This window comes from Rhipicephalus microplus, chromosome 1 (genome assembly GCF_043290135.1).
Source record: "Rhipicephalus microplus isolate Deutch F79 chromosome 1, USDA_Rmic, whole genome shotgun sequence".
Lineage (NCBI taxonomy): Eukaryota > Metazoa > Arthropoda > Arachnida > Ixodida > Ixodidae > Rhipicephalus > Rhipicephalus microplus.
In genome coordinates this window covers 94,336,902-94,358,758 of record NC_134700.1, presented here as the reverse complement: position 1 = coordinate 94,358,758, position 21,857 = coordinate 94,336,902, and the positions used below count along the sequence as shown (strand labels likewise).

General features: G+C 47.0%; 3 protein-coding genes across 4 annotated transcripts in view; 2 read left to right on the top strand and 1 right to left on the bottom strand.

Annotated features, from left to right (window-relative positions):
- LOC119178488 (uncharacterized) overlaps nt 1–21,857 on the top strand; it is a 95,098-nt gene that overhangs the window by 36,480 nt on the left and 36,761 nt on the right. The window lies entirely within an intron of this gene.
- LOC142770886 (uncharacterized) lies at nt 2,406–11,209 on the bottom strand. The gene is made up of 6 exons (XM_075872697.1): nt 10,971–11,209; nt 10,840–10,899; nt 10,673–10,777; nt 10,504–10,617; nt 9,872–10,207; nt 2,406–2,437 (listed from the first exon to the last, which is right to left on the bottom strand). The coding sequence occupies exons 1-6, from the start codon at nt 10,993–10,995 to the stop codon at nt 2,406–2,408; spliced, it is 672 nt and encodes a 223-aa protein (XP_075728812.1). The 5' UTR covers nt 10,996–11,209.
- LOC142790432 (uncharacterized) lies at nt 12,508–15,895 on the top strand. Its single transcript, XM_075885272.1, has one exon. The coding sequence runs from the start codon at nt 12,515–12,517 to the stop codon at nt 15,155–15,157; it is 2,643 nt and encodes an 880-aa protein (XP_075741387.1). The 5' UTR covers nt 12,508–12,514; the 3' UTR covers nt 15,158–15,895.

Sequence of the window (21,857 nt, the reverse complement as noted above, 5' to 3'; positions counted from 1 at the left end):
GGGCAGCGCATGCTGGTACTAAGGCCTGTACGTCATTTGTCGCCGCTGGTGGCAGTTTATGTGTAAAGCGCATCTATATGTCGACGGCCGCTCCAAGTAGACTTTTGGCACCGTTTTTTCGTGTTGAGAGTGCAGCCCGCAGAAGCTCCCGCCTGCTTAGAGGCAAGAGCCGCGTGCTGATCCGTGCGGCAATAGCGCGGCAACCATAAAATCCTCCCCCCCCCCCCCCCCTGTCCCCTCCCTTGTTTGCTCGCGAGATAAGTGCGCACGCATACGACCCCGGCCAGAAAGGTGTGTTCGCTCCAGAAAGAGGAGGCTAGCAAATCCTTCCTCGTATATATTTATACACGTACATATACGTGAATGAGGGCGGTGGCAGTGGCGGCAAAAAACAGTCGGGACAGTCCATATAATTGCTATCGCATTAAAATTCGAATAGTTCGGTCCATATTTTTTTCTGAACGTGCGCTTTGTCGTATGCGAACTGTTTCTGAAACGTATTGCGCACAAGAAAAGCAATTTTCTTTAGGAATGCAGTGCCAACCAGCCGAAGCGGCCCCTGTTGAAGTCAAAAGGGATAGTCCGTGGAAAAGAACCGAAATGGCTGAGGGGTGAGGGAGGGGCTATTGACGTTGAAGGGCGAAAAGGCGAGCTAGCTGTTTCGCCAAATCATGATTTCATGGGGATGATAACAGTTAGAAATGGCTGGAACTAACGTTGACTCATTAGTTCTCCTTCAGTAGCTAGACTTCGAAAATTTATTAGAATTGTCAATCGTTCTTATCACTGTGGAATGACGATCTGTGAGGTGGCGCTTTCGAGAATCACGATTCAGCAAAAGAGCTGCAGCTCGTTCAACTCTTTCGACGCGGACCGCGAATTTCCCACAAGCCCCCTCGCTTTCTTCTTTTTCATTGTTGTTCTTTCCTTTTTGACCCGACCAGTATGGCTCACTGGCCCCTCCTCCTGCGCCATCCCCGTTTTCGCGGCTCTCTTTTCCTCCATTTCGGGTAGCAGTAGAGCCGAGGTACCGCACACGTGGCCCCGGAGCTCTTGCTAGTATCCCGCGGTGTCACATGTAATAAAGCCTTGCGAATGTTCTAATTAGTGCTGGCATTATTTTCTCGCTTATCGGAAATATTAGCGCTTTGTTTTGGTAACGTACAGACAAAAGACTAGCCTCATATATATTTTTTAATATATTTTTTTGTTCAGCACCAAACGCGGTAACTATTCATGCATCACCGTGGAACAAAAACTGCATAATTAGACATTGGCGTCCAGGTTTTAGTCGGGGGATATTAGCTAGCATCTAAACCTCTTAATCTTACTTGCATCATAAAACTGGAAGGAAATGCGTTTATTTTACATAGCAATGTTACGTGTCATTTCGTTCTAACTGCCCCCCCCCCCCTCCGCTTCCATTGTCTTCACTGTCCCGGCCTTTGTTAGAGTGAATTTCGTGACTGCAGCTCCCTACTGAAGTGAAATTGAACCCCTGGAATTTAAGTTCTGAAGCATACCCACACGCACTAAGTGTGGAGACTAACAGCGAAGCTGTTCGTATACCCTTGTCAATTCTGTCGTTGGTATGTCAACGGAGATGCGGTCCGGGTCACGCAGTCCCCATCACGCCAAGGAATTTAAACGGAGCGTTTTGCAGGGGTGCAGCAGCTGTGCTAATTGAGCCAATTTGATAAAATTTTTTATGCTTGCGCTGAGCTGGGCCAAAGCCATCATATTTGCCCGAAATTGCTCCACGCAGTGCCAAAAAGCCCGACCAGCCCCAGAATTCTTCTCAGTTGCGCTAATTTCAGCAACAAATGAAGGCCGCCTCGTTGACCATCTCTAGTTCGCGTCAATTATTTCAGGGATCCAGACACGCAGACCCTCCCTTAAGTACGGCGCAAGATATTTACTCCAGAACATTCACGAAACGTGATCGACAAGATGAAGTGACAACGCCCTGTGCCCATTGGTCAGCTGAACACAGCGGATAATTTTGGGCGGGACGACGCAACTTCAAAACATAAGCGTGTTGACGCAGTCAGCAACCTTTCGCGGGAACTACGAATTTCCTACTCGGCCAACGCGGCGGCTATGGTATGGTACAAACTAAAGCTAGAAGCGCACGCCGCTGTTACTGCGCGTGAACTCGAGATGCTGCGAATGCAAGCGTTGCTGGTGACCTCGTTAGTTTCCTTAGTAACAGCATGCGATGCATATCCCGTGCCGGGTGAAGAGGCGCGCGCTGTTGTTACTTCATGAAGTCAAACGCGTCTTGCAAGCGAACAGAGAAGTTGTTCCCTAAACCTGACCCCATCGTGAAAAAAAAAAGGGGGGGGGGGGGGGTGATAGCGGTTTGAAAGTTTCTTGGTCTTGCACTATCCCGTGCAGAACGCCGCTTAGGTCAACTTTGCCGCATTACACTCGTAGCCTGCGGAAAAGCGTTTTAAGATTAGGAAGACGCTATTAGCACCATTCTCGCGGGATACAGCACAGTTTGTTCAATTACTCATGTGTGTATACACCACATATTTGGCAGTACGAAACAAGATCGCTAACGTCTAAAAAAGTTATGGCAATCATTTGGAGCACTGCATGACACTTCTGCAGCCCTAAAAAAAAATCAAACAAATCTGTACGCCAGTTCTTTCTTTTTTTCGCCACCTCGTCTACTCTTCAGTTTTACGATTCTCCCGAGTTTCAAGGTCATCATCTTGGCAGATCTACATATGATTTTTTAGTCTGTCAAAGGATTTGACAGGAATGCAAATGATGACGTGGAGTTATTCACAGTTTGCTGAGTGGGGTGGTAAAAAATACTCCCTTTCTTGAAAGAGCAGTGTTCACACTCACTCTGCAAGAGACGTTGAATAGATTGTAAATCTTTTTTTTTCTAAGTGTAAGCCTTTTTCATACCGCTCCAAACTTTTTCTTTCATCATGAAAAAAAAATTTTCCCCGTAACCTGCTCAAAATTTGGATTCGAGTGCTCCGAAAGCAATACAGTCGGACACGGGTATATCGAGCCCCCATATACCGAATTTTTGGGTATATCGAACTCTGAAGTTATCCCCTTGAAATTCGTTTGAAAAAGTATAGGAATTCGTACGTTCATATCGAACCGTATTTTCAGCCGCCTTCAGATTTATCGAACGCCGTGAAAGCTGGAAAGTGCTCTCTGGCAATTGCCCCCCCCCCCCCTCCGCCCCTCGCTATCTCGGCGGCAGCGCGGCTGCACGCGCGAGTTGGATTGGAAGCCGAGTTGGAAGGCGCGTTTTTGGCACTCCCAGCTGCGGGGCCAGCCACCTCTGCGCGGCCGCCAAAACCCGAAACACTCAAAACATTGTAAGGGCAAGAGGGCTCGGACTGCGGTCTGCGCAAAATTTTTTTTCAGTTTCTCATTCTCTCTTTCATGCTTTCTCAGGGTACACGTCGGCTCGGGGGAGCAGGAACAAAGAAGCTGACGTCCTTCGTCCTTCTTATTCGCCATTTCTTTTATTTTTTGCTGCTGTTCTCGGTCAAAAAAGTTTAAGTGGTCCAATTGAAAAAATACCAATCGACATCAAGTGGTTTCCAACCCATTGGAATTTCGCCACCAGTCGGAAACGTATCAATTGTATCTGGTTGGTGAACCAGTTCATATCCAATTGGTTATAACCATTCAGACAGAACTGGTGGCTGATTGGTTGACCAATTGATGTAGGTGGGGGACCAATTGGTCATCCAATTGAAGCTAACTGGTGCCCAAATGGCTAACCAGTTGAAGTAAACTGGTGTGGAATTTGTAATCTACTTATACATAAATGGTCCCCCAGTTGAAACTAGGTGGCGTTCAATTAGTTAACCGATTCGAATTGATGTAGTCATTCAATTGAAGCTAGCTGGCATCTAAATGGTTCGCTAGTTGAAGAGAACTGGTGTCCAACTAGACGGCCAGTCTAAGGTACGTGGTGTTCACTGCGGTGGCATAGAGAAATAAAACAAAGGTTAAGAGTGGACACTCCCGTAGACCCCAGCGGCCCAATCGACCCTAGCACACCTGGTGGTTGGTGAGAGCAAGTGGCGTGCGCTTCCTGTTTCGGTTTCACTGGCGCAAATTTTGAATTACTTTGCGTAACCGACGTTTGGCTATGACGAAAGTTCATGATTTTAGACCACTTTTCATCGCCCAAATGGATAGTTTTTGTAGGTCGTTTTGATTTAGCGATTCCGTGTGCTGTTTTATTCAGTGGTTTGTGCGAATTGGTGGTGACGTAATTTTTATTTCGATTAAGTTATAATAAAAAGAGATGCAGGTAATTATAATTCATTACGGTTTTATTCATTGCGCTTGTGTTTTTCTTTTTGAACAAGTGATCAATGTATATATCAGTCAAAGAGACAGAGTATCCGCAATGTTTTATTCAAAGGCAAGGTAGAGTCTGAAAATATAAAAAGCACGATATGACAGAGGTAGACAACAAATGCATCTCGCCTTACAAATAAATTGTAACAAATATTGTAACAAATACAGAGAGAACACAGGCAACACACCCATCGCGAAAGTTGGCAGACGCCGAGAAGCTGGTGAAGTATGACATACCGGGCCAGTGGGTAAGTAAGGATCTCTGGCAAAAACACAGCCCACAATGCTGATGAAGAAGGAAGAAGTGACATATACACAGCAATGAAGTCGCGAATCACGCCTGGGGTTAACCGAAATAATGCATAGAAAAAAAGAGCGCACAGAAACCACACAACACAATATAGCAGAAAGGCAAAGGTGCAGTGTGCTAGCTGTGCTTAAGAACAGCTAGCCCAAAATTAAAAAAAGCAGACTTGATGCCTGCTTGTCCTCAGAAAGGTAGGGCTTTGCAGCTTGCTCACTACGTGAAAGACAAACTTTATGCTACAACACTGGCAGGTCTTGTGGCTCTTCTTATGCGTCGCCTTCATCACAAACTTAAGATCCCAAGTGATTTGCGCCTGGGTGTTGCTGTGACGCTTGCGATAAAATAGATTGTAGTCATCACTTATCCAGAATTGTGGACCTTAATTGGTGCTACGAGAGCGGCATTACAGGGCTAATAAATAGGAGAAGAAAACCACTTTGGCTCATTATTTTTCACAAAGGCTCTACATCGTACATTATCACTCACAAGCTATATAAAAAATGGCACCATATCCACGGAGTGAATGATGGAGAGTGGGGCGAAGCATTCGTCCGTCCATGCGTCCGTCTGCGTGACCGTCCATGCGTCTGTTTGTGCGCCCGTCCCTGCGTTCTTTCATGCATCCGCCCCTGCGTCCGTTCATGCGTCCATCCATGCATCTGTTTGTGTGTCCGTTCGTTCATCTATTCAACACTCCAAGTCCCACCATCTCGCATCTTTTTATCATATATTCCCCATATAGAAGCACCGCCATCCAGCGGACATTCCAAGGACTAAACGAGAGGTGGCACACGCACACTTTCTTACGGCCTGCTCTTTGGGTCCACTTCCCACCTTTAACCACCTCGAGTTCATGGTATATTCTAGTTCATTGTATTCATGGCACTGCGACCAAACGCTCGCTAAACCTTTCGAAAACCAAGGAGGTTACGCCCAGCGGGTATAACGTAGCAACCTTTCCCTGTCAGATAGGGCTCAATTTACATGCCAATGGCTGCTAATGAGAAATGAGAGACAGGAGAATTCGGCTTTTACTTTCTTACGGCTTGCGCTTCGTATCTACTTCTCATTTTTAACCACCTTGAGTTCATTCATGGTATATACAAGTTCATTGTATTCATGGCACTGCGGCTCAACGCTTGCTAAACCTTTCTAAAGCTAAGGAGGTTACACCCAGCGAGTATAATGTAGCATCCCTTTCTTGCCCGATAGTGCTCAATGTACATGCCAATGGCTGCTAATGGGGATCGCAGCGTGCGCGTTGACTAAAAGCTGAATGCTCATGTCTCTTATTCCCCATTAGCAGCCATTGGCATGTACATTAAGCACTATTTTTTATTGCTAAACAACGCACAGAAGAAATCTCTCACTGGCACCACCTTGGAGGTCAAGTGTTATACCTATTTCGGGTATGTGCCACTGGTGGTTACATACGAGGGACGCCCAAGCCACGCCATAAGGAACTTCGCCCCTAAAATAAAATGGCAGCATCCGCAGCCCCATCAAACGCTACAAGTTTGGGTATTCTTTTGAAAATTTTGATGGGCGAGATGAGGAGATTGATGAGAAGCTAAAATACGAAAAGCGTGATAACGTGAACCGTGCCCACTTCATATTGTGTTCCTTACCCGCTTGAAGACATTTCAACAAGCGGTTTTGTTATCAATATATTACTTGAGCTGGAAAGATAAAGCATACACAGTGACCAAGCGACCCACTGTAAAGTGTACAGTCCGCCCGCATTTACTACAAAAATACAGACAGGATACCCAACATTCTTTTTAAGGTTATGCAAATCACTTCGAGCGAATACAGCGAATCACTTCGAGCGAGTCCCTACTCCTCATAGCGGGTAACCAAAACAATGTATGTGTTACAAGCTGCCACTCTAGCGTCGTCAGTGCGAAGTCGGCGACGGGAATGACAGCAGGTTGGTTCGTTCCGTACGCAAGCAGAGACAGTGAAGAGATCAGAGACGTGGGAAAACAAAACAAACTTTACTCTAGTGATATTGCAGCACACGGGATCTAATACAACACTTCAATACAGCTCACAAATTACATCAACACTTGATACAAATACATATAAAAACAATAAATAAGCTTACGCGAGAGAACTATTACAAGCTACACAAACTAACACAACAGAACTACAGAGGAGAAAGTTCGAAGATATAAACAGGTGAAGGCATACGTGTGATGACCGGCAGCGTTGTGTCCCCGACGATCGGATGCGAGAAGTCGAAGCGAGTTCTGGCACGACTGCGATGTCGGCGGTGTTGCAACGCTGGTGGCTCCGGGAGGCTAGTGCTTGCAGGTGACTTCGAGCAGGTTGAGCTAACTCGAGGCGAAGTCCCGATGTCTACGTTGCAGACATTAATATCGCGTCACAACTAGACGAACGGCTAAGTTTAGGTGGCCAGCCGATACAGAGCCACACTAACAACTTCTAGAAGAGATGCTTGTTGATCTGTTTCTACACCATGTTGGTCAGCGACTAGTCTCCCTAGCAGGGCAAAATCCTGCGCTTAAATCCCCCTCGTGTCTCCTCGCTCTCTTCCTTGGGGACAAGAGACCTCTACCTGGGTCCAATCATGCGCGTTTAATTGATGGAAACTCCGCCCCAAAAATATTTTGACCCCACCCCTTTTTAATTGGGAGAGGGCCCGCAACTAGCGAGAGTGACAACCTGTCGGGTTGTTGTCATACGGCTTGGCCACCAGAGCGTTTCCCACGCTTTTCCCCGTGGGAACGGTCAACCACTTAGCTCTTAGCCGGCGTGTCTCGTAGTCTAATCCTTGTTCGGGGTATACCGCGGCCTTCTACGACCTTGCAGACGCCGCCACAGTTACAAAAGGATTAACCGTCGGCGGCGACGTTCTAAGAAGAGCACCCCATTTTGCACTTCTCGGCTCCCCTTCATGCGCCGCCGTTTCTCACGGTCAGTCGGGCAGTACGGCGCCCGTTAATTGCCGTGACGCGGTGTCGCCAAAAATAGCCGTCCGTGACAGTATGCAACGAAGGAGTGGTTAGTCCAGTTGAACTAAATATAAGCATATAAGTCCATAATGAAGTCTGCTGTAACGAAGTAATAACATAACAAAGCTATTGCAGGATTCGGCTCAACTCGAGTACTTTAGTGTAAACCCGCCGCTAATTACTAACCTTTGAACTTGTCAAGCTGTATGCCTGAGATTGAAGACTGGAACCTAACCCTATATAAGTTTCGGTTCACAAAACGCACATGCCAACATAAACGAACCCGGCAAAACATTTTCAGAAACTTCGCGTGACACCCAGCAGAGCAGAAATGAAAATCGCCAACACTTGACAAATGGTGATACAAAACATTGCACACTTTCAGGTGATGTGCAGTGGCCTCAATTATGGCAAGAAAGTGAGATTCAAGTTGTTGTACGTATGCAAAAGCTGCTTCTGATGGCACAGTGAGATTCCCAAAAAGTTTGCTGGGGACCTGGTATGCTTTGAGCATTGTGAAATACTGGTGGGTACCCTTAAGCCTCTCACTGTCGTCTTTCAGTAACTGTGGGCAACTGCAACCGTCACATGCATTCCGAAGGAAGTGTTTGATGAGAAAACCAGCTACATAATATGCAGCGGAGTCATCGATAATATGGGAGTGAATGTTGGTCGCAAGTTCAGAGAGATCGTCTATAACGGGAAAGTCGTCAGGCTGTGGCTGTGCACACTCCTCATTATCCACAATAGACGCACTGGTGAGGGAGAATGGCGAGAGCTGCTCCTGGAGGAGGTCACATTCATCATCCTCGACATTTCCGTATTCTGACAGCTTGAAGAGTTTTCTTATGCAGAGGTGCTTCAGGCCACAAATAAATTGTGCTACATTGGGGTTGGGGTTGCAACCCTGTTTTTGCCTAATGTGGCCGAATATGTTCTGCAGAGGATCCTGTTGAAGCCTGCATGTTAACAGGTATTCAAAATTGTAATTTTTGGAGAGGTCGTCCCATAGTTGACAAATTGCCTGAATTGTAATTCGCCAACCTACGACGGTTTGTGGTTGACGTCTGCCAACAAACTGCCATGATGAAATCCAGGGAAGCTGGCCTCGGAGGAAGTCAATCAGCTCTGAATAATTTTTCATGATTGCATGCCGCAGCTTTTGCGAAGTTCTTTTTTTACTCGAGCTGTTCAAGGCACCGAAAATCCTGTCCATACGATCACAAAATTGAGCTGTAGTGATGGCCGAGGCAGGCAGCACCTTCGCATACACCATTGCCGTGATAGCAATCGAAACTGCCAACAAACTGCCATGATGAAATCCAGGGAAGCTGGCCTCGGAGGAAGTCAATCAGCTCTGAATAATTTTTCATGATTGCATGCCGCAGCTTTTGCGAAGTTCTTTTTTTACTCGAGCTGTTCAAGGCACCGAAAATCCTGTCCATACGATCACAAAATTGAGCTGTAGTGATGGCCGAGGCAGGCAGCACCTTCGCATACACCATTGCCGTGATAGCAATCGAAACTGATGCACTGAGGACCTGAGTTGCTCTGCTGACCTTCATATTAGAAGAAGGTTTCTGATGAACGTGCCGTTCAGTCAACTTTGGAGCCAATCGCAACCGCAACTCATGTGAGGATTGGTAAAGGCTTACAATGTGCGACCAGTTAACGATGTCATCCCCAATGTATAACTTGTGTGCTTGGACATTATTGCACGTTGTTTTAATTAAATGCGGAACATCAAAAATGTAATACACCCGCTCACCATTAACTTCAAAAAAAGGCTTTGCTACAGTCACTCTTAGTTGGTTAGCGAGACTTACATTTGAACTGCCCTGGTCACAAATGACTGCTTTCATTGCAATATTAATGCTCCTAAGCTCCAAAATGAGTGACACCAGCAAGTTATGCATAACAGATGATGGTGTTGATGTATGCCCTATAGTAAAAGCAACCGGTTGAATCCACTTTCTCGAAACACCAACAAGAAGAAAAACCAGTGCTCGATCAGCGATGGTTGAAGTGCGATGAGTGCCATCATCTGTAAAACCCTGGACAACGTCTCTTGCAGCATCATAGTACAAATTCTTTTTGAGTGCTATTTCATCGAAAACTAAAGCGCACACTCGGTCCCGTTCATTCCAAGCTTGAGTGTTTGTTGCAATGGAAGAAAGGATTCCTGGAAATATGCCTGGAGTCATCTTTACATTAGCTAGCCACCTCCTTAATGAACGCCGGGAGGGCAAAGAAAAATATGGAGCCAGAAATCGGTATGCTTGCGGACCTCGGAAGTTTAAGTGAAGAGCGAATTTCTTGAACCACACGGGAAACCGCTTGCCCTTGCGTTTGGGCCTCAAGCGAACATGTGCAGAAAGAAGTTTAAAAACCTCCTCGGTGACGTGCAGTCGGATAACTCCAAGGGCCTTTGAAGTCGATAACAGTGCTTGGTGAGGCTGTCTCCACAGTCTTTTGATAGTTTTCCGCTGTGCTGCTACTTTGGCTTGCAGATGTTTAATGGTTTGCTTGTACTTCATTGATGGAGACATTGTCGCTGGCACACAGAAACGCACTGCAATAAACAAAAAAATGGATTTAAAAGCGAAGAACAACTAATCCCATACCAGCAATTTCCTCGCTCTTTCAGACCCAAGGTGCACAACTTTCTGCGGTGCAAAGTTTTCGATTTTACTACCTAAAAACAAACCATTCACAATGTTGACAATGCACAAAAAATATGAAAATCACTTAGAGCCCACCCTTACATTTTGTAAGTGCACACGTAGTGTCCTTTTGAGGATAGTTTCCTCAGAATGTCCTAAACATAAAATAGCACATTAAAAACAGCTGCAATAAAAGCATAGTCACCATTTTCTCTAGGGCACTCAGGCGTGGAGCTGTTGGCGGAGACGTCTTCTGGAGGGTCTTGTGAAGCTTGTTCAGTGCCTCGGACAGTGCTGTCGGAACAATCTTGCGAGCGGCCTGCGGAAGTCTCTATATCAATCCACTCTGGTGTTGAAGTGAACATACAACTTACCGGTCACACAAGTTCCTTTTGTGACAGCTGAACGACTGGTTAAGGTTTTCTTTGGCAAGACGAAGTCAGCAGAAATTCTTTCACCAGCTACAAGGGAGCTGCCACCTGCAGAGGTTTGGTCAACAGTCAATTTGGGTAAAAAAAAGAAATCGCGACACTGAACGCACCCTGCTCATCGGGGCACCTCAATGTGTGGGAGCCGCTTTTTGAAGCCTCTACCACAGGTCCTGAAGAAATGAAATTACGACAATGTGTCAGTAAGAGGCTTAAAATAACACAAACTGAAGCTCATCCGCACCTTGCAGTGCAGCTTCTGCAGCCATGTCACAGTCACTACTTGAAGCGACGCTCAGAGAACCTGCATATATGTGCAGTTGGTACAAGTTACAAAGCTTGTAGCATGGGGAAACTTAAACAGCTCTTTCAAACGCATAAATTGGTCGAAGGTGGAAGAAAAGAGAAGGCACCAACTAGGAAACAAGTAATTTGTGATTTTTGGAATTGTCAACAGTGCCAGCTTTCACTGATGAAAGGTATACGTACATGTGCACTCAGGGTTGAAGATAACATGACATAGCCCTTTAAAGTCTTTCACAACAAGTTGCGCAGGTCAAGAGCATCAAAAAACGACAGATATGTAAAGCTGCTGTTAGGAAGGTAATAGCCCACAATTCACAAAATTTAAAACTTTCCAAGTGTTACTTCTATAGTGAGGTTTCTCCATCGGCTACAAAGATCTTCGCAGTTAACTGTCGCCACTGATTCAATACAAGCGGCTGCTATTGCACATATTTGAGTTTCAGTCAATCACACATGGTGCAGCTGGTCGCACACTGGGAACAGCCATTCTTGTAAGCCTTGTGTGCGCAAGGTCCATGAAACTTTGAGCAGTAAAATGGTCGCCACAAACCCTGTACGTTGCGTACAATAGGCTGGCCGGCTTACTAAGGAGATCATCGCGTCCAGCATACTGCATCCATGCTTTCATCCTGCATTGGCAATTGTACGCGACTGCCTCAAATCTTGTAAGTTTTGTTTTATTTCTTTCTTTTTGCGTGTGTTGTGCCGTGCGAGTGTCCGTTGGTCACTCGAGGGGGCCGTCCTCCTTCTTTACGGGCAGCAGCGATCGGCGAGCCTTCCAGACCTGCGGGCGCCGGGTCAGCACAAAGGCGGCGGCCCGCTTTAATGCACCTTGCCAGTTCGAGTGCAAGAAGATGGAAACATGTCCCTTTGTGCATCCGCGGCCTGTGGGAGGTTCGACACTGTTTCCCCGAATGGCTAAGCGACGGACTTGTCCCACTGACTTCGTGGAACAATTTGTGCACGTGCGCGCGCGCGTGTGTGTGTGTGTGTGGTGCGTGCGCGTATGTGTATTCGGATATGTGGTCGACAGAGGAGAGCGAGAAAGCGCGGGAAGAGCCAGAGACGCAGCGAGAACGGCGAACGAACGAGAGTCTGCGAATTGCGAGCGACTTGAGCGGTTGTGCGTTGTGCGATGTGCGGAATTGAACGGTGGCGCGAGTCATAATTGTAACCTAGTTTTTTTCAATGAAATACAGTTTTCTTTTGTTTACATTTTCTTAACAGTGCGTGAGTCGTGTGTTGTGTCTTCTGTCAATTTTCACATTTTTACGGCCATACCGGCGACACCCTAAATTTTACCAAAAGCGGGATAGAGGACGCTAACATTCATCAGAAGTGGGATTTGACCGATTTTAAAAAAAAAAAAACGTTCGGAACGAGTTTGGAAAATCTTAGCGAGGAGTGCGATTGCGTCAGTGCGAGAACAAAGAAATGGTGGACTTCCAGTGAGCGCGCACTTCTAGAGAGCTAACATCAGCCATGCTGGACGGATCATCGCCGGGGGAGAGTGGTCACCGTGATGACGACGACTGTGCTGGGCTCACCAAGCGGGAACTTTTCGACGCTTTGCGCGAGAAAGACCGCTTGTTGGCGGACCTGCTGCGGCGGCTGCCTCAGCCGGAGTCGTCGGGAGCTCCACACCAGGCGGCCATCAACACGTTTCAGGTGATGCCCGATTTGAGCAGAAATATTGCAGACTTTTCCGGTGATGGTTGCGCGTCAGCAGCCCGGGAATGGATGGAAGGTTTGCGCCAGACGGCTACGCTTCACCGGTGGCCAACGCCATTCCTGCTCGAAACTGCCAAGTGTCACCTGGTCGGCGCCGCAAAAGATTGGTACCGTTCGAGAGCTGCTGAAATTTCATCGTGGGACGATTTCGAGCGGATGTTCGGGCGGACTTTCTACAGCCACACACGGGCGGCGGAGAGATGGAGGCGTATGCAAGAGCGAATGCAGCAGCGAAATGAGAACACGGCTGCGTACTTCCACGAGAAGGTGCGCCTTTGCAGAGAGGCGCACTTAGATTTCTGTGATACGAGGGAGCAGGTGCTGACCGGTCTGCGATCACGGGAGCTATGCACAATGCTTCTTGGAAGGTCGCACGAAGACGCGGATGACCTGTTGCACGACATTCAGGAATTTGAGAGGATCGACCGTGAGCGACGGGAACGCTTCGGGACAGCGGCTGAGCGAAGAGCGCCAAGCGATGCACCTCGTATGCAACCTGCACCCAAGGCACCGCTGCAGGGTGCGTCTGGGTACGACAGGCGGGACCAGCGACCACCTATCACAAATCAGTATGGTGAGCGAAAATGTTATAATTGTTTCAAATTCGGACACATTTCGCGGGATTGCCCAGAGGAAAGACGAATAGAAAAATGTCTAAAATGTGGGAAGACTGGGCATACCCAAAAACACTGCCAAGCAAGAGGCCCCAGAAATGAGACCAACGCTGTCTCTGGAGAGAAAATTGACCCTGGCGTACTTTTGAAGCAAGTTAAATGGAATGGCAATGAGACTTTGATTGGCATGATAGACACAGGCAGTTCCGGTTGCTTACTGCGCGAATCAGCGGCGGTGCGGTGCGGAGCGGAAGTGCTGGAAGATGCTACAGCTCTGTATGGTTTCGGCAGCCAGGGAGTTCCAGCTGCTCGTGCGATTGGCAGGTGCCGGGCCGACTTGCTGATAGATGGCGTCGTTGGCAAGAACATACAGATACTTGTTGTACCCGACGAGGTCCAGTCGGTCGATTTGCTTGTCGGTCGCACGTTTACCGAGCTGCCATATGTGACCTACGCTAAGCTGGGCGACAGCTTGCAATTCTGGCATAGAGACGAGTGCCCATTCTCACATCTCGAACCCTTCGTTTCATGTCCGAAATTACGTTTGAAAACTGCTGAAGAGACCCCACTGCAGGCCAATGTTATAAATTGGGTGAGACTGTCATCGCAGTCTAACGTCACTGGTGCAGTGCTATTCAACAACTGTGGGTGCGAAATTCTTGTTGACATGGAGGACGGAGAGGTTACTGTGCCGGTGTTTACGAGCAGAAATGATGACGTGGTTCTGCGTAAAGGACAAAGACTTGGCCACGCGACAGAGGTGGACATCCCGGGTTGCGAGATGAAGGAAATAAATGAGTGCAGAGAGGAGTGCAGCGCGGCGAGGCCAGAGCAAATTCTGGTTACGGAGGCGCGACGGCCGTTCGGGTGCGAGGGAATTAAAATGGACCCCTCCGTAACAGAGGAGCAGCGTCGTAAGCTCGCGTGCCTCCGAAATGAGTACCAGGATTGTTTCGCCGCCAATCTCTGCGAACTTGGCTGCACATCTGCCCTTTCGATGGACATACAGGAGATGCCTGGTAGCGCACCCGTGGCTGTTCGGCCCTACCGCACGAATGCAGCAAAGCGAGAGGCTATACGTGACATCGTCGGAGAGTGCAAAAGAGAGGGAATCGGAACTGAGACACATTCCGAGTATGCGAGCCCAGTCATTACTACATCAATGGTCAATACAGAGCAGCGAGATTTGGCCGTAAAGCTCAGTGAGGCAGAGTGCAGCTTGAACAACGCTGTAAACAAGACGATTGGGAAGACTCCCTTCGAGATGTTACACGGTTATCGACCGGAATTTCACAGCGTGGCACTGAAGCGCTTGGTTGAATCTAAAGCGTCAGAGTGGGAGGAGCCTGGCGGGCTGCGCGAACGTGTACGGCAGCGCCTCGTGAGCGAGCAGAAGAAGATGAAGGTCGCTTACGACAAACACCACTTCCCGGCTAAAATGTACGGTGTCGGTGACGTGGTCTTCATGACGAGGGCTCCAGAACAGACGGAAAAGCCTGCCAAAACCCAGCCAAAATATAGGGGCCCTCTTGTAATCACGGCAGTGTTGCCAGCTGACACGTATCGAGTTGCCGACCTTGACGAAACAAGGGCGAGCCGCTTCGCGACCACTGCGCACGTGTCGCAGTTGAAGTGCTGGACAACGACCAATACGCATTCACACCTTCATGACGACGGAGAGTCTGCGGAGGAGTCGGACGCCCCCGAATGTGAGGTGCAACGACTGAGACGTTCGGCCCGTAGCTGCGCCAAGACCCATCCCTATGCGAGTGCGCCATAGTTGCGTTGGCGTCTGTTGAAAACTTCAGTGCGTGCCGGGATTTACCGAGTGAACTGTGCGTACTTAAACAGTTGTTTTTTTTTTCTTGTCTTCTTCGACGAAGGAAACAATTCTGTTTGTGTATTGGCGTGTGGGTTTGTTTATGATTTTTTTCCATTAACGAGGACGTTAATGACTGTCAGGACGACCGAGTGTACGCGACTGCCTCAAATCTTGTAAGTTTTGTTTTATTTCTTTCTTTTTGCGTGTGTTGTGCCGTGCGAGTGTCCGTTGGTCACTCGAGGGGGCCGTCCTCCTTGTTTACGGGCAGCAGCGATCGGCGAGCCTTCCAGACCTGCGGGCGCCGGGTCAGCACAAAGGCGGCGGCCCGCTTTAATGCACCTTGCCAGTTCGAGTGCAAGAAGATGGAAACATGTCCCTTTGTGCATCCGCGGCCTGTGGGAGGTTCGACACTGTTTCCCCGAATGGCTAAGCGACGGACTTGTCCCACTGACTTCGTGGAACAATTTGTGCACGTGCGCGCGCGCGCGCGTGTGTGTGTGGTGTGTGTGTGTGTGTGGTGCGTGCGCGTATGTGTATTCGGATATGTGGTCGACAGAGGAGAGCGAGAAAGCGCGGGAAGAGCCAGAGACGCAGCGAGAACGGCGAACGAACGAGAGTCTGCGAATTGCGAGCGACTTGAGCGGTTGTGCGTTGTGCGATGTGCGGAATTGAACGGTGGCGCGAGTCATAATTGTAACCTAGTTTTTTTCAATGAAATACAGTTTTCTTTTGTTTACATTTTCTTAACAGTGCGTGAGTCGTGTGTTGTGTCTTCTGTCAATTTTCACATTTTTACGGCCATACCGGCGACACCCTAAATTTTACCAAAAGCGGGATAGAGGACGCTAACACAATGAACTATCAGCTGGAAGGGGAAGTGCTCGAATAGTGATTTTTTATTGTTACCCTCACTGAGCAAGTACGAACAGTAAGCCTAAAGACATGCAAACCATACAAAAGCTTTAACACACCTGCCGTCCCGTGGTATGCAGAAGAAACTCGTCCCAGGCTTCTTGTGGGTTCTGCCATTGTTGAAGCACCACGATACACAGCAGTAGCTGCCGTAGCTTGGACCGCCGGACGGCATGGCATCAGCGCGGTCTGAAAATGTTAGTAAGTGGATGCTTCGCTGTCAAATTACGAAAAAGATATGTGCACATCATAAGTGTACCAGCAAACCCCTTTGAATGATTAGCTAATCGATGCACAATACAAAACCAGTGATTCATCTCTGACCCATAAAACTCTTGACTTACAAAGATAGACGTCAAGACCACGTACAAAGATTTTCAGAAGTTTCCAGGCCGCTATCCCTTGTAATGAAATGGTATCACGGCCTGGGAACTTTAGCACCTTCGTGTGTACGCAGTATCAACAGTAAATTGGGAAGAAAAATCGTAGTTGAAATTTGTGCGGTAAAATTATATTGGAAATGTCAAAAAAATTTGTGGGCAGCTTGCACTAGTGGCACAAGGCTAGCAAAGAAACGAAGATGATTGCCACTTGGCTAGTCCAGATTTGCCTCCGGCACACCAAGAATTATTCGTGTTCCGAGCCTTCGGGAAACGTGTCGGGAAGCATGCAAGGCCCAGCGAACGCTTCTCAATATTTTGCACCGAGCCACCGAGCCTATGACCTAGCTGCCCAGCTATGCTCAGCGCACAGACGCTCGCGTCCGTGGCAGACGCAGCACGCGTCGCCTCGGCTTGACGCTGTGCCGCCTTTGCTATACTGCATACGTTGCACAATGTTCCCGTCTAGTTGCCGCATAGAGCCGCAAACTTTCTTTTTAGCGAACCTCCCCGTCCTTACAAGCTTCAGAAAAAAGTTACAACTGCGTGAATGAGACGCCACGTAAGAAACAAACTGGCACACACGAAGCGCAACGTGTGTGTGGGCATCTTTCTATGATTGTTGCATGGTGTCTTATTCGCGCAGGTGTAACCGTTTTCTGAAAAAATGACCCAACGAGCCCAACAACATGTCATTCAACAAGGTTCACTTGAAAACGTGCCTCACCTGTTATCTCACACACGAAAACGCCGACGCAGCCGACGTTGACGAAAGCGACGAAAGCTTCCCTCTGTCAGTCATGCATGGGCTTGTCGCTGGGTGGATGGTGTTTATGACAGTACGGCTGAAGAAAAATAATCACGTAAGGTGTGTTGAATAAATTGTTTTTATGTATAAAGAACATACCAGATTTGGGCGTATAATTATTATTTTGTAAAAACAATTCTGTTGCATTGATTATAACGGTTTTTTTTTTTCGCTTGCGCCCTCTGACGTTTGGTGAGAGCACTAGTTCGTTACGTAGTCGTGACGCACTTCCTGAGGCCAGGTTTCGCGGAATGTCCTCTCTTGTCTTTTCCTTTCTCTATAGCGGCGGTGCATGGTCCAGTAGTGATGACGATGCTGATGGCACTTGCCGACGCGCTTGAACTGTGAGCGCATGCATTTTTATGAAGATATAAATTACACGACTACTGCTTTCATCAAAAAAACAATACCAAATTTGTTGTGAGAAATTAATTTTTAGTTTATTTTGACCTTACTTCATTGCTTCGAATGCAGCATTTTTTGAAGTGTTGTTAGTACCAAACCAATGCTTGCTCAGCCACTTTTTCACTGTAATCTCTTATGAATAATCTGCGGCAGCTGCTCGCGTGATAAAGAAGTTAAGTGGCAAGAAAAGTTTGCAGCAGCTATAGCACTGTAGTAAGGTGTCTTATGATTTCCAAAAAAAATATTACAAAATTTTTACCACTTCCCTTATTGCCGACTTCACAGAATTTGCACATGGCACTCCATAGGGTTAACCAGTTGAAGAGAACTGGTCTTCATCTGGTCAGCCAGTTGAAATTAACTGGTGTCTATCAGGTCAACCAGTTGAACACTTAAAACATGAACTCTTTACTACTAGAATGTTTCCTATAAAGGGTCTCCTCCAATTGGAAAGTCTTTTCCAATTTAGGTGTGCCCATCCACTTGGACCAACAAGCATTCCAATTGGCTGGCCAATTGGAATTCACTGTTCCAATGGTTTACCGATTGGGATGTGTACAACCAATTGACTGATAAGCATTCCAATTGGGAGACCAATTGGAAACTAGTGGACCTATTGGAATGACTAATCATCACTGTGTGGTTCAATTGGTCTTCCACATTAAAGCACCACATCCCAGTAGCTTTCCAATTCATGCCATTTAGGACCCATTGCTAGGAACTGCACCAATTGGACTGATTCACCTTTTTTTACTGGGTTTTGTGAGTTTTGAGCCGCCAACCACAGCTCAGGCCTTTCGCTGTTGCCCTCGCAGGTAGCTGTCTTGGCCTGTCGAGCGCTTTGTTGCTCTCGAGCTGTCGCGTCGCCTACGTACCACCGCATGCGCAGCATTTCTCTTTTGTATGCATGGCGTGCAAAGCCGCTGCAAACTCCTTGAATTGTCCTCTTCTCGTGTAGCTATGACCAGCGTCAAGAAGCACAAGACTCTTGACTTTAGACGAAGCTGAAGGCCATTCAATGTGTTGAGGTGGGCGAGAATTGTTCAACCATCACAGACGACTTCGGAATACCACCGACCACTCCGAGGAACTTGTTGAAGAACAAGGCAGATATCAAGGCAAAGGCGGCGGAGCAGCAAACGTCGGAGGCTTGTTATGTGCACGCTCCTGCCCTCGGGAATGTAAAAAAGGTACTTTATGCCTAGTTTTTCGAAATGGGCACAAAGAAAATGGACATAGGACTCCGCCCAGGCGGCGCTGCGAAAAACGCCGCCACCAGCGCTTCCATCGCCACGCGAAAGATAATTAGGTAGTGCACAGAGAGCCGTCCGCAAGTGAACGTGCATAGCTCCTCCTCTTTTGTTCGTCTTGAGGTGCAGTTTCCTGAAAATCAAGGACCTGGCAAGCTTCTTCCTTCAATCTAAACTTGCTTCATGAAAGTAGGAAGCTCATCAAAACTAAATGCCGGCTGAATGCAAAATATGTTTAATTTATTTCGGCATGCTGCACCTGGCAATTTAAGTGCAAGCGAGCATTCCAAGGCATCAAGCTTGAGGCAAGTACTAAACTAACTGTATGCACGAACAGTGTATGCGATCAGTGGTACGAAGCTCGCTTTATCCGTCACCAATGGCCCTGGTGATTTTTGCTTTATGGTTGCATTCTTGCTTGCAGTTGCTTGCTGTGCATTGAAGTGTTTTATTAGGCATGATCGAATGCTCTGCTGACAATTATCTGCCGTGTGTATATACTACGAATGGGGATACATGCATATCCACTTTCTGAGTGTACAATTGAAGGCAAAACCAATGCCTCCGAGATAGCTTCGATAATGCTGAAAACCAATGGGAAAAAAAATTGTTTGTGGTCACAATCTTTTTGCAATTTATCAGTATTTGCATTTCCTAGTTAAAGCTGGTACTTAGAGCTTTGAAAGCACTAGTGTGTGTAATGCTGTGTGGTGCTGATAACTTCATATTATCAGTGGTTGTAGCGTGTGTGTGTGTGTGATCTTTATTGCGGCCGGGCGTCACCTGTCTACTGTTGCACGTCGCGCACCACAAACAGAGGGTCTGTTAAGCTTCATAATTAAAGTTACCCCGGTTCTCCGTCAAGGCTGCTCAAAACTATAACAGGACCCAGACAACACTGGATGTCCTGAGGTCGTCCTCATATGGTACAAACGTCCTCGCACAGTTCTCATTGACCTTAGTATTTACTGAGGACGACACAAGCTGGTTTGACCCGGAAAAGTCTTTTCGAGTGCTTTCCGAGGACAACAATTGGTCCGGAAAAGGTCCTGTCAAAGATCTTTTGGGGATGACAAAAGCATTGCACTGAGCACTTAGATATAATTCCTCAGAACCTTTGCGCACCAAGTAGATGTGTTTCATATCTGAAAACTTTCTACACACATTCGTTTCATACAGTCATAAAGTTATTGGATGTTTTCACCTAGTTTGTTTCTTTTTTGGCGGAAAATTTTCAAATTACGCATTCCGCTTAATGAGACACGCGTAAATAATTGGCTTGGGTATCGGGCTTGGTATTGCGAAATGTACATTTGAAACGGTGTATTCTTAAACGTCACAGCCTTAAATTAGTCATTATACGCCGCTGTAGCGCGTAATAACAAACTAGCAGCTGGCAACCATTGACCATGCGGCACCATTCTGGATAGTCAAGTAGCCAAGCCATTTCAAGCCAACTGACTGTCAAAATGGGGTCTGTCAGGGAAGGTGCTGTGTACTAGTGAAGGTTCATGTCCTTTCTTGTTTGTGTGCATGGTTAAAAGTGAGATATGTTTAAGAGTGTAAGTCGTAGGTGACGACAGGAGGTAAATTGCCGTGTTGATGGGTGCAGTGGGCTGCTCAACGTTCAGACTGATCATGGATGTATTGTCACTAGCCGACCGCGGCGAGGTGTGGTTCGAAGCAGCCTGGAACACCAGCCAATCGCGATCAATTGCACTTTGAAGCAGCCTTGTCCCAACGTGAAAGGATCGAACTCTGCATCTAACACATGGCACGACCTCAGGGAAGTCAAAGCCCATGTCGAGTGTACTGGTAGGCTGTCATAACGGAGCCTCTAACACTAGCGAGTGCATTGGGCACTATACACGTGGTAATGAGGACACTGTGTCAAACTTTCGAGAAAGATTACAAACGTGGTTGATTGAGCTCTGTTGACGGCTTTTCTTTTTTCAGACTATATGTGGACTCGAATGCCTGACAAAGCTGTCAGTTGTGAATAATTACTGTTAAATAAATTTCAGCCAACAAGCTTTGTTTGTTTTATCACCTCTCTGTTGACTGATACAGTATATATACACGAGACCTCGCAGGTGTTTTTCTTTTGATATACGGAAATATGATGAAACAAGTAAACCTTAGTAGTATCACTGCCCACAGTGCCGAACCGGCCATGAAATCGTTATTCTGAAAAGATACTGAAAAAGTCCTGAAGTGTTGTTTTGAGGATCTGCTGAGGTTGTTATGTGTATGGACAAGGGGACGGGATTAGTGTCATTCTAGTACCATGAGAGGACATTTTGAGGGCATCATATTGTCCTCACAGAGGCATACTGAGGACTTCCTCAGCTTGTGTTTGTGTTGTCTGGGGAGACCTGAGACCTACATTATCACACTTACTGAAGCGAACGGCTATAAAGAACACAAGTATTCGCATGCCCAACACGTTCACAACAGCCTGTATTTAGCGCTCTCGCCATTCTGCTTTGCAAAAGCTGCGGAAATCAGCAAAACTGAAGTAATCTATATTTGTGGCAATTCCCAAAGCAACAGTAGTCTCGACCGGAGTCTTTTTTGTAAAGCACAGAGCTGTTGTGTCTGTTTTTGTCTTCGCCATCATTCAGGCGAGTGAACCAGCAAGAACTTCACCATGGTTTGGTAATGACTTCATTTATTTATTTATTTATTTATTAGAATACCCTCAAGGCCCGTAGGGCATTACAGAGGGGGTGGGTACAACATATATAACACACAAGAAAAAAGACAAAATAAAGAAACAAGTATCAGATGCGCAAATCAGGAAGGCAACATAAGTCAACTAAAAATGTATAAGAATTCAAGCATATACAAGACAAAGATAGATAATGGAAACTGCGTATAGTTACAAGTTCATATAGTGGAAA

Bases quoted from the DNA above. Each gene is read 5' to 3' on its own strand.
- LOC142770886 (XM_075872697.1), bottom strand. From the start codon at position 10,995: ATGGCTGCAGAAGCTGCACTGCAAG. The intron at 10,900-10,970 runs GTGCGGATGAGC...TCATTTCTTCAG, and splicing joins TGCAGAAGCTGCACTGCAAG to GACCTGTGGTAGAGGCTTCA. The intron at 10,618-10,672 runs GTAAGTTGTATG...AGACTTCCGCAG, and splicing joins AAAAGGAACTTGTGTGACCG to GCCGCTCGCAAGATTGTTCC.
- LOC142790432 (XM_075885272.1), top strand. From the start codon at position 12,515: ATGCTGGACGGATCATCGCCGGGGGAGAGTGGTCACCGTGATGACGAC.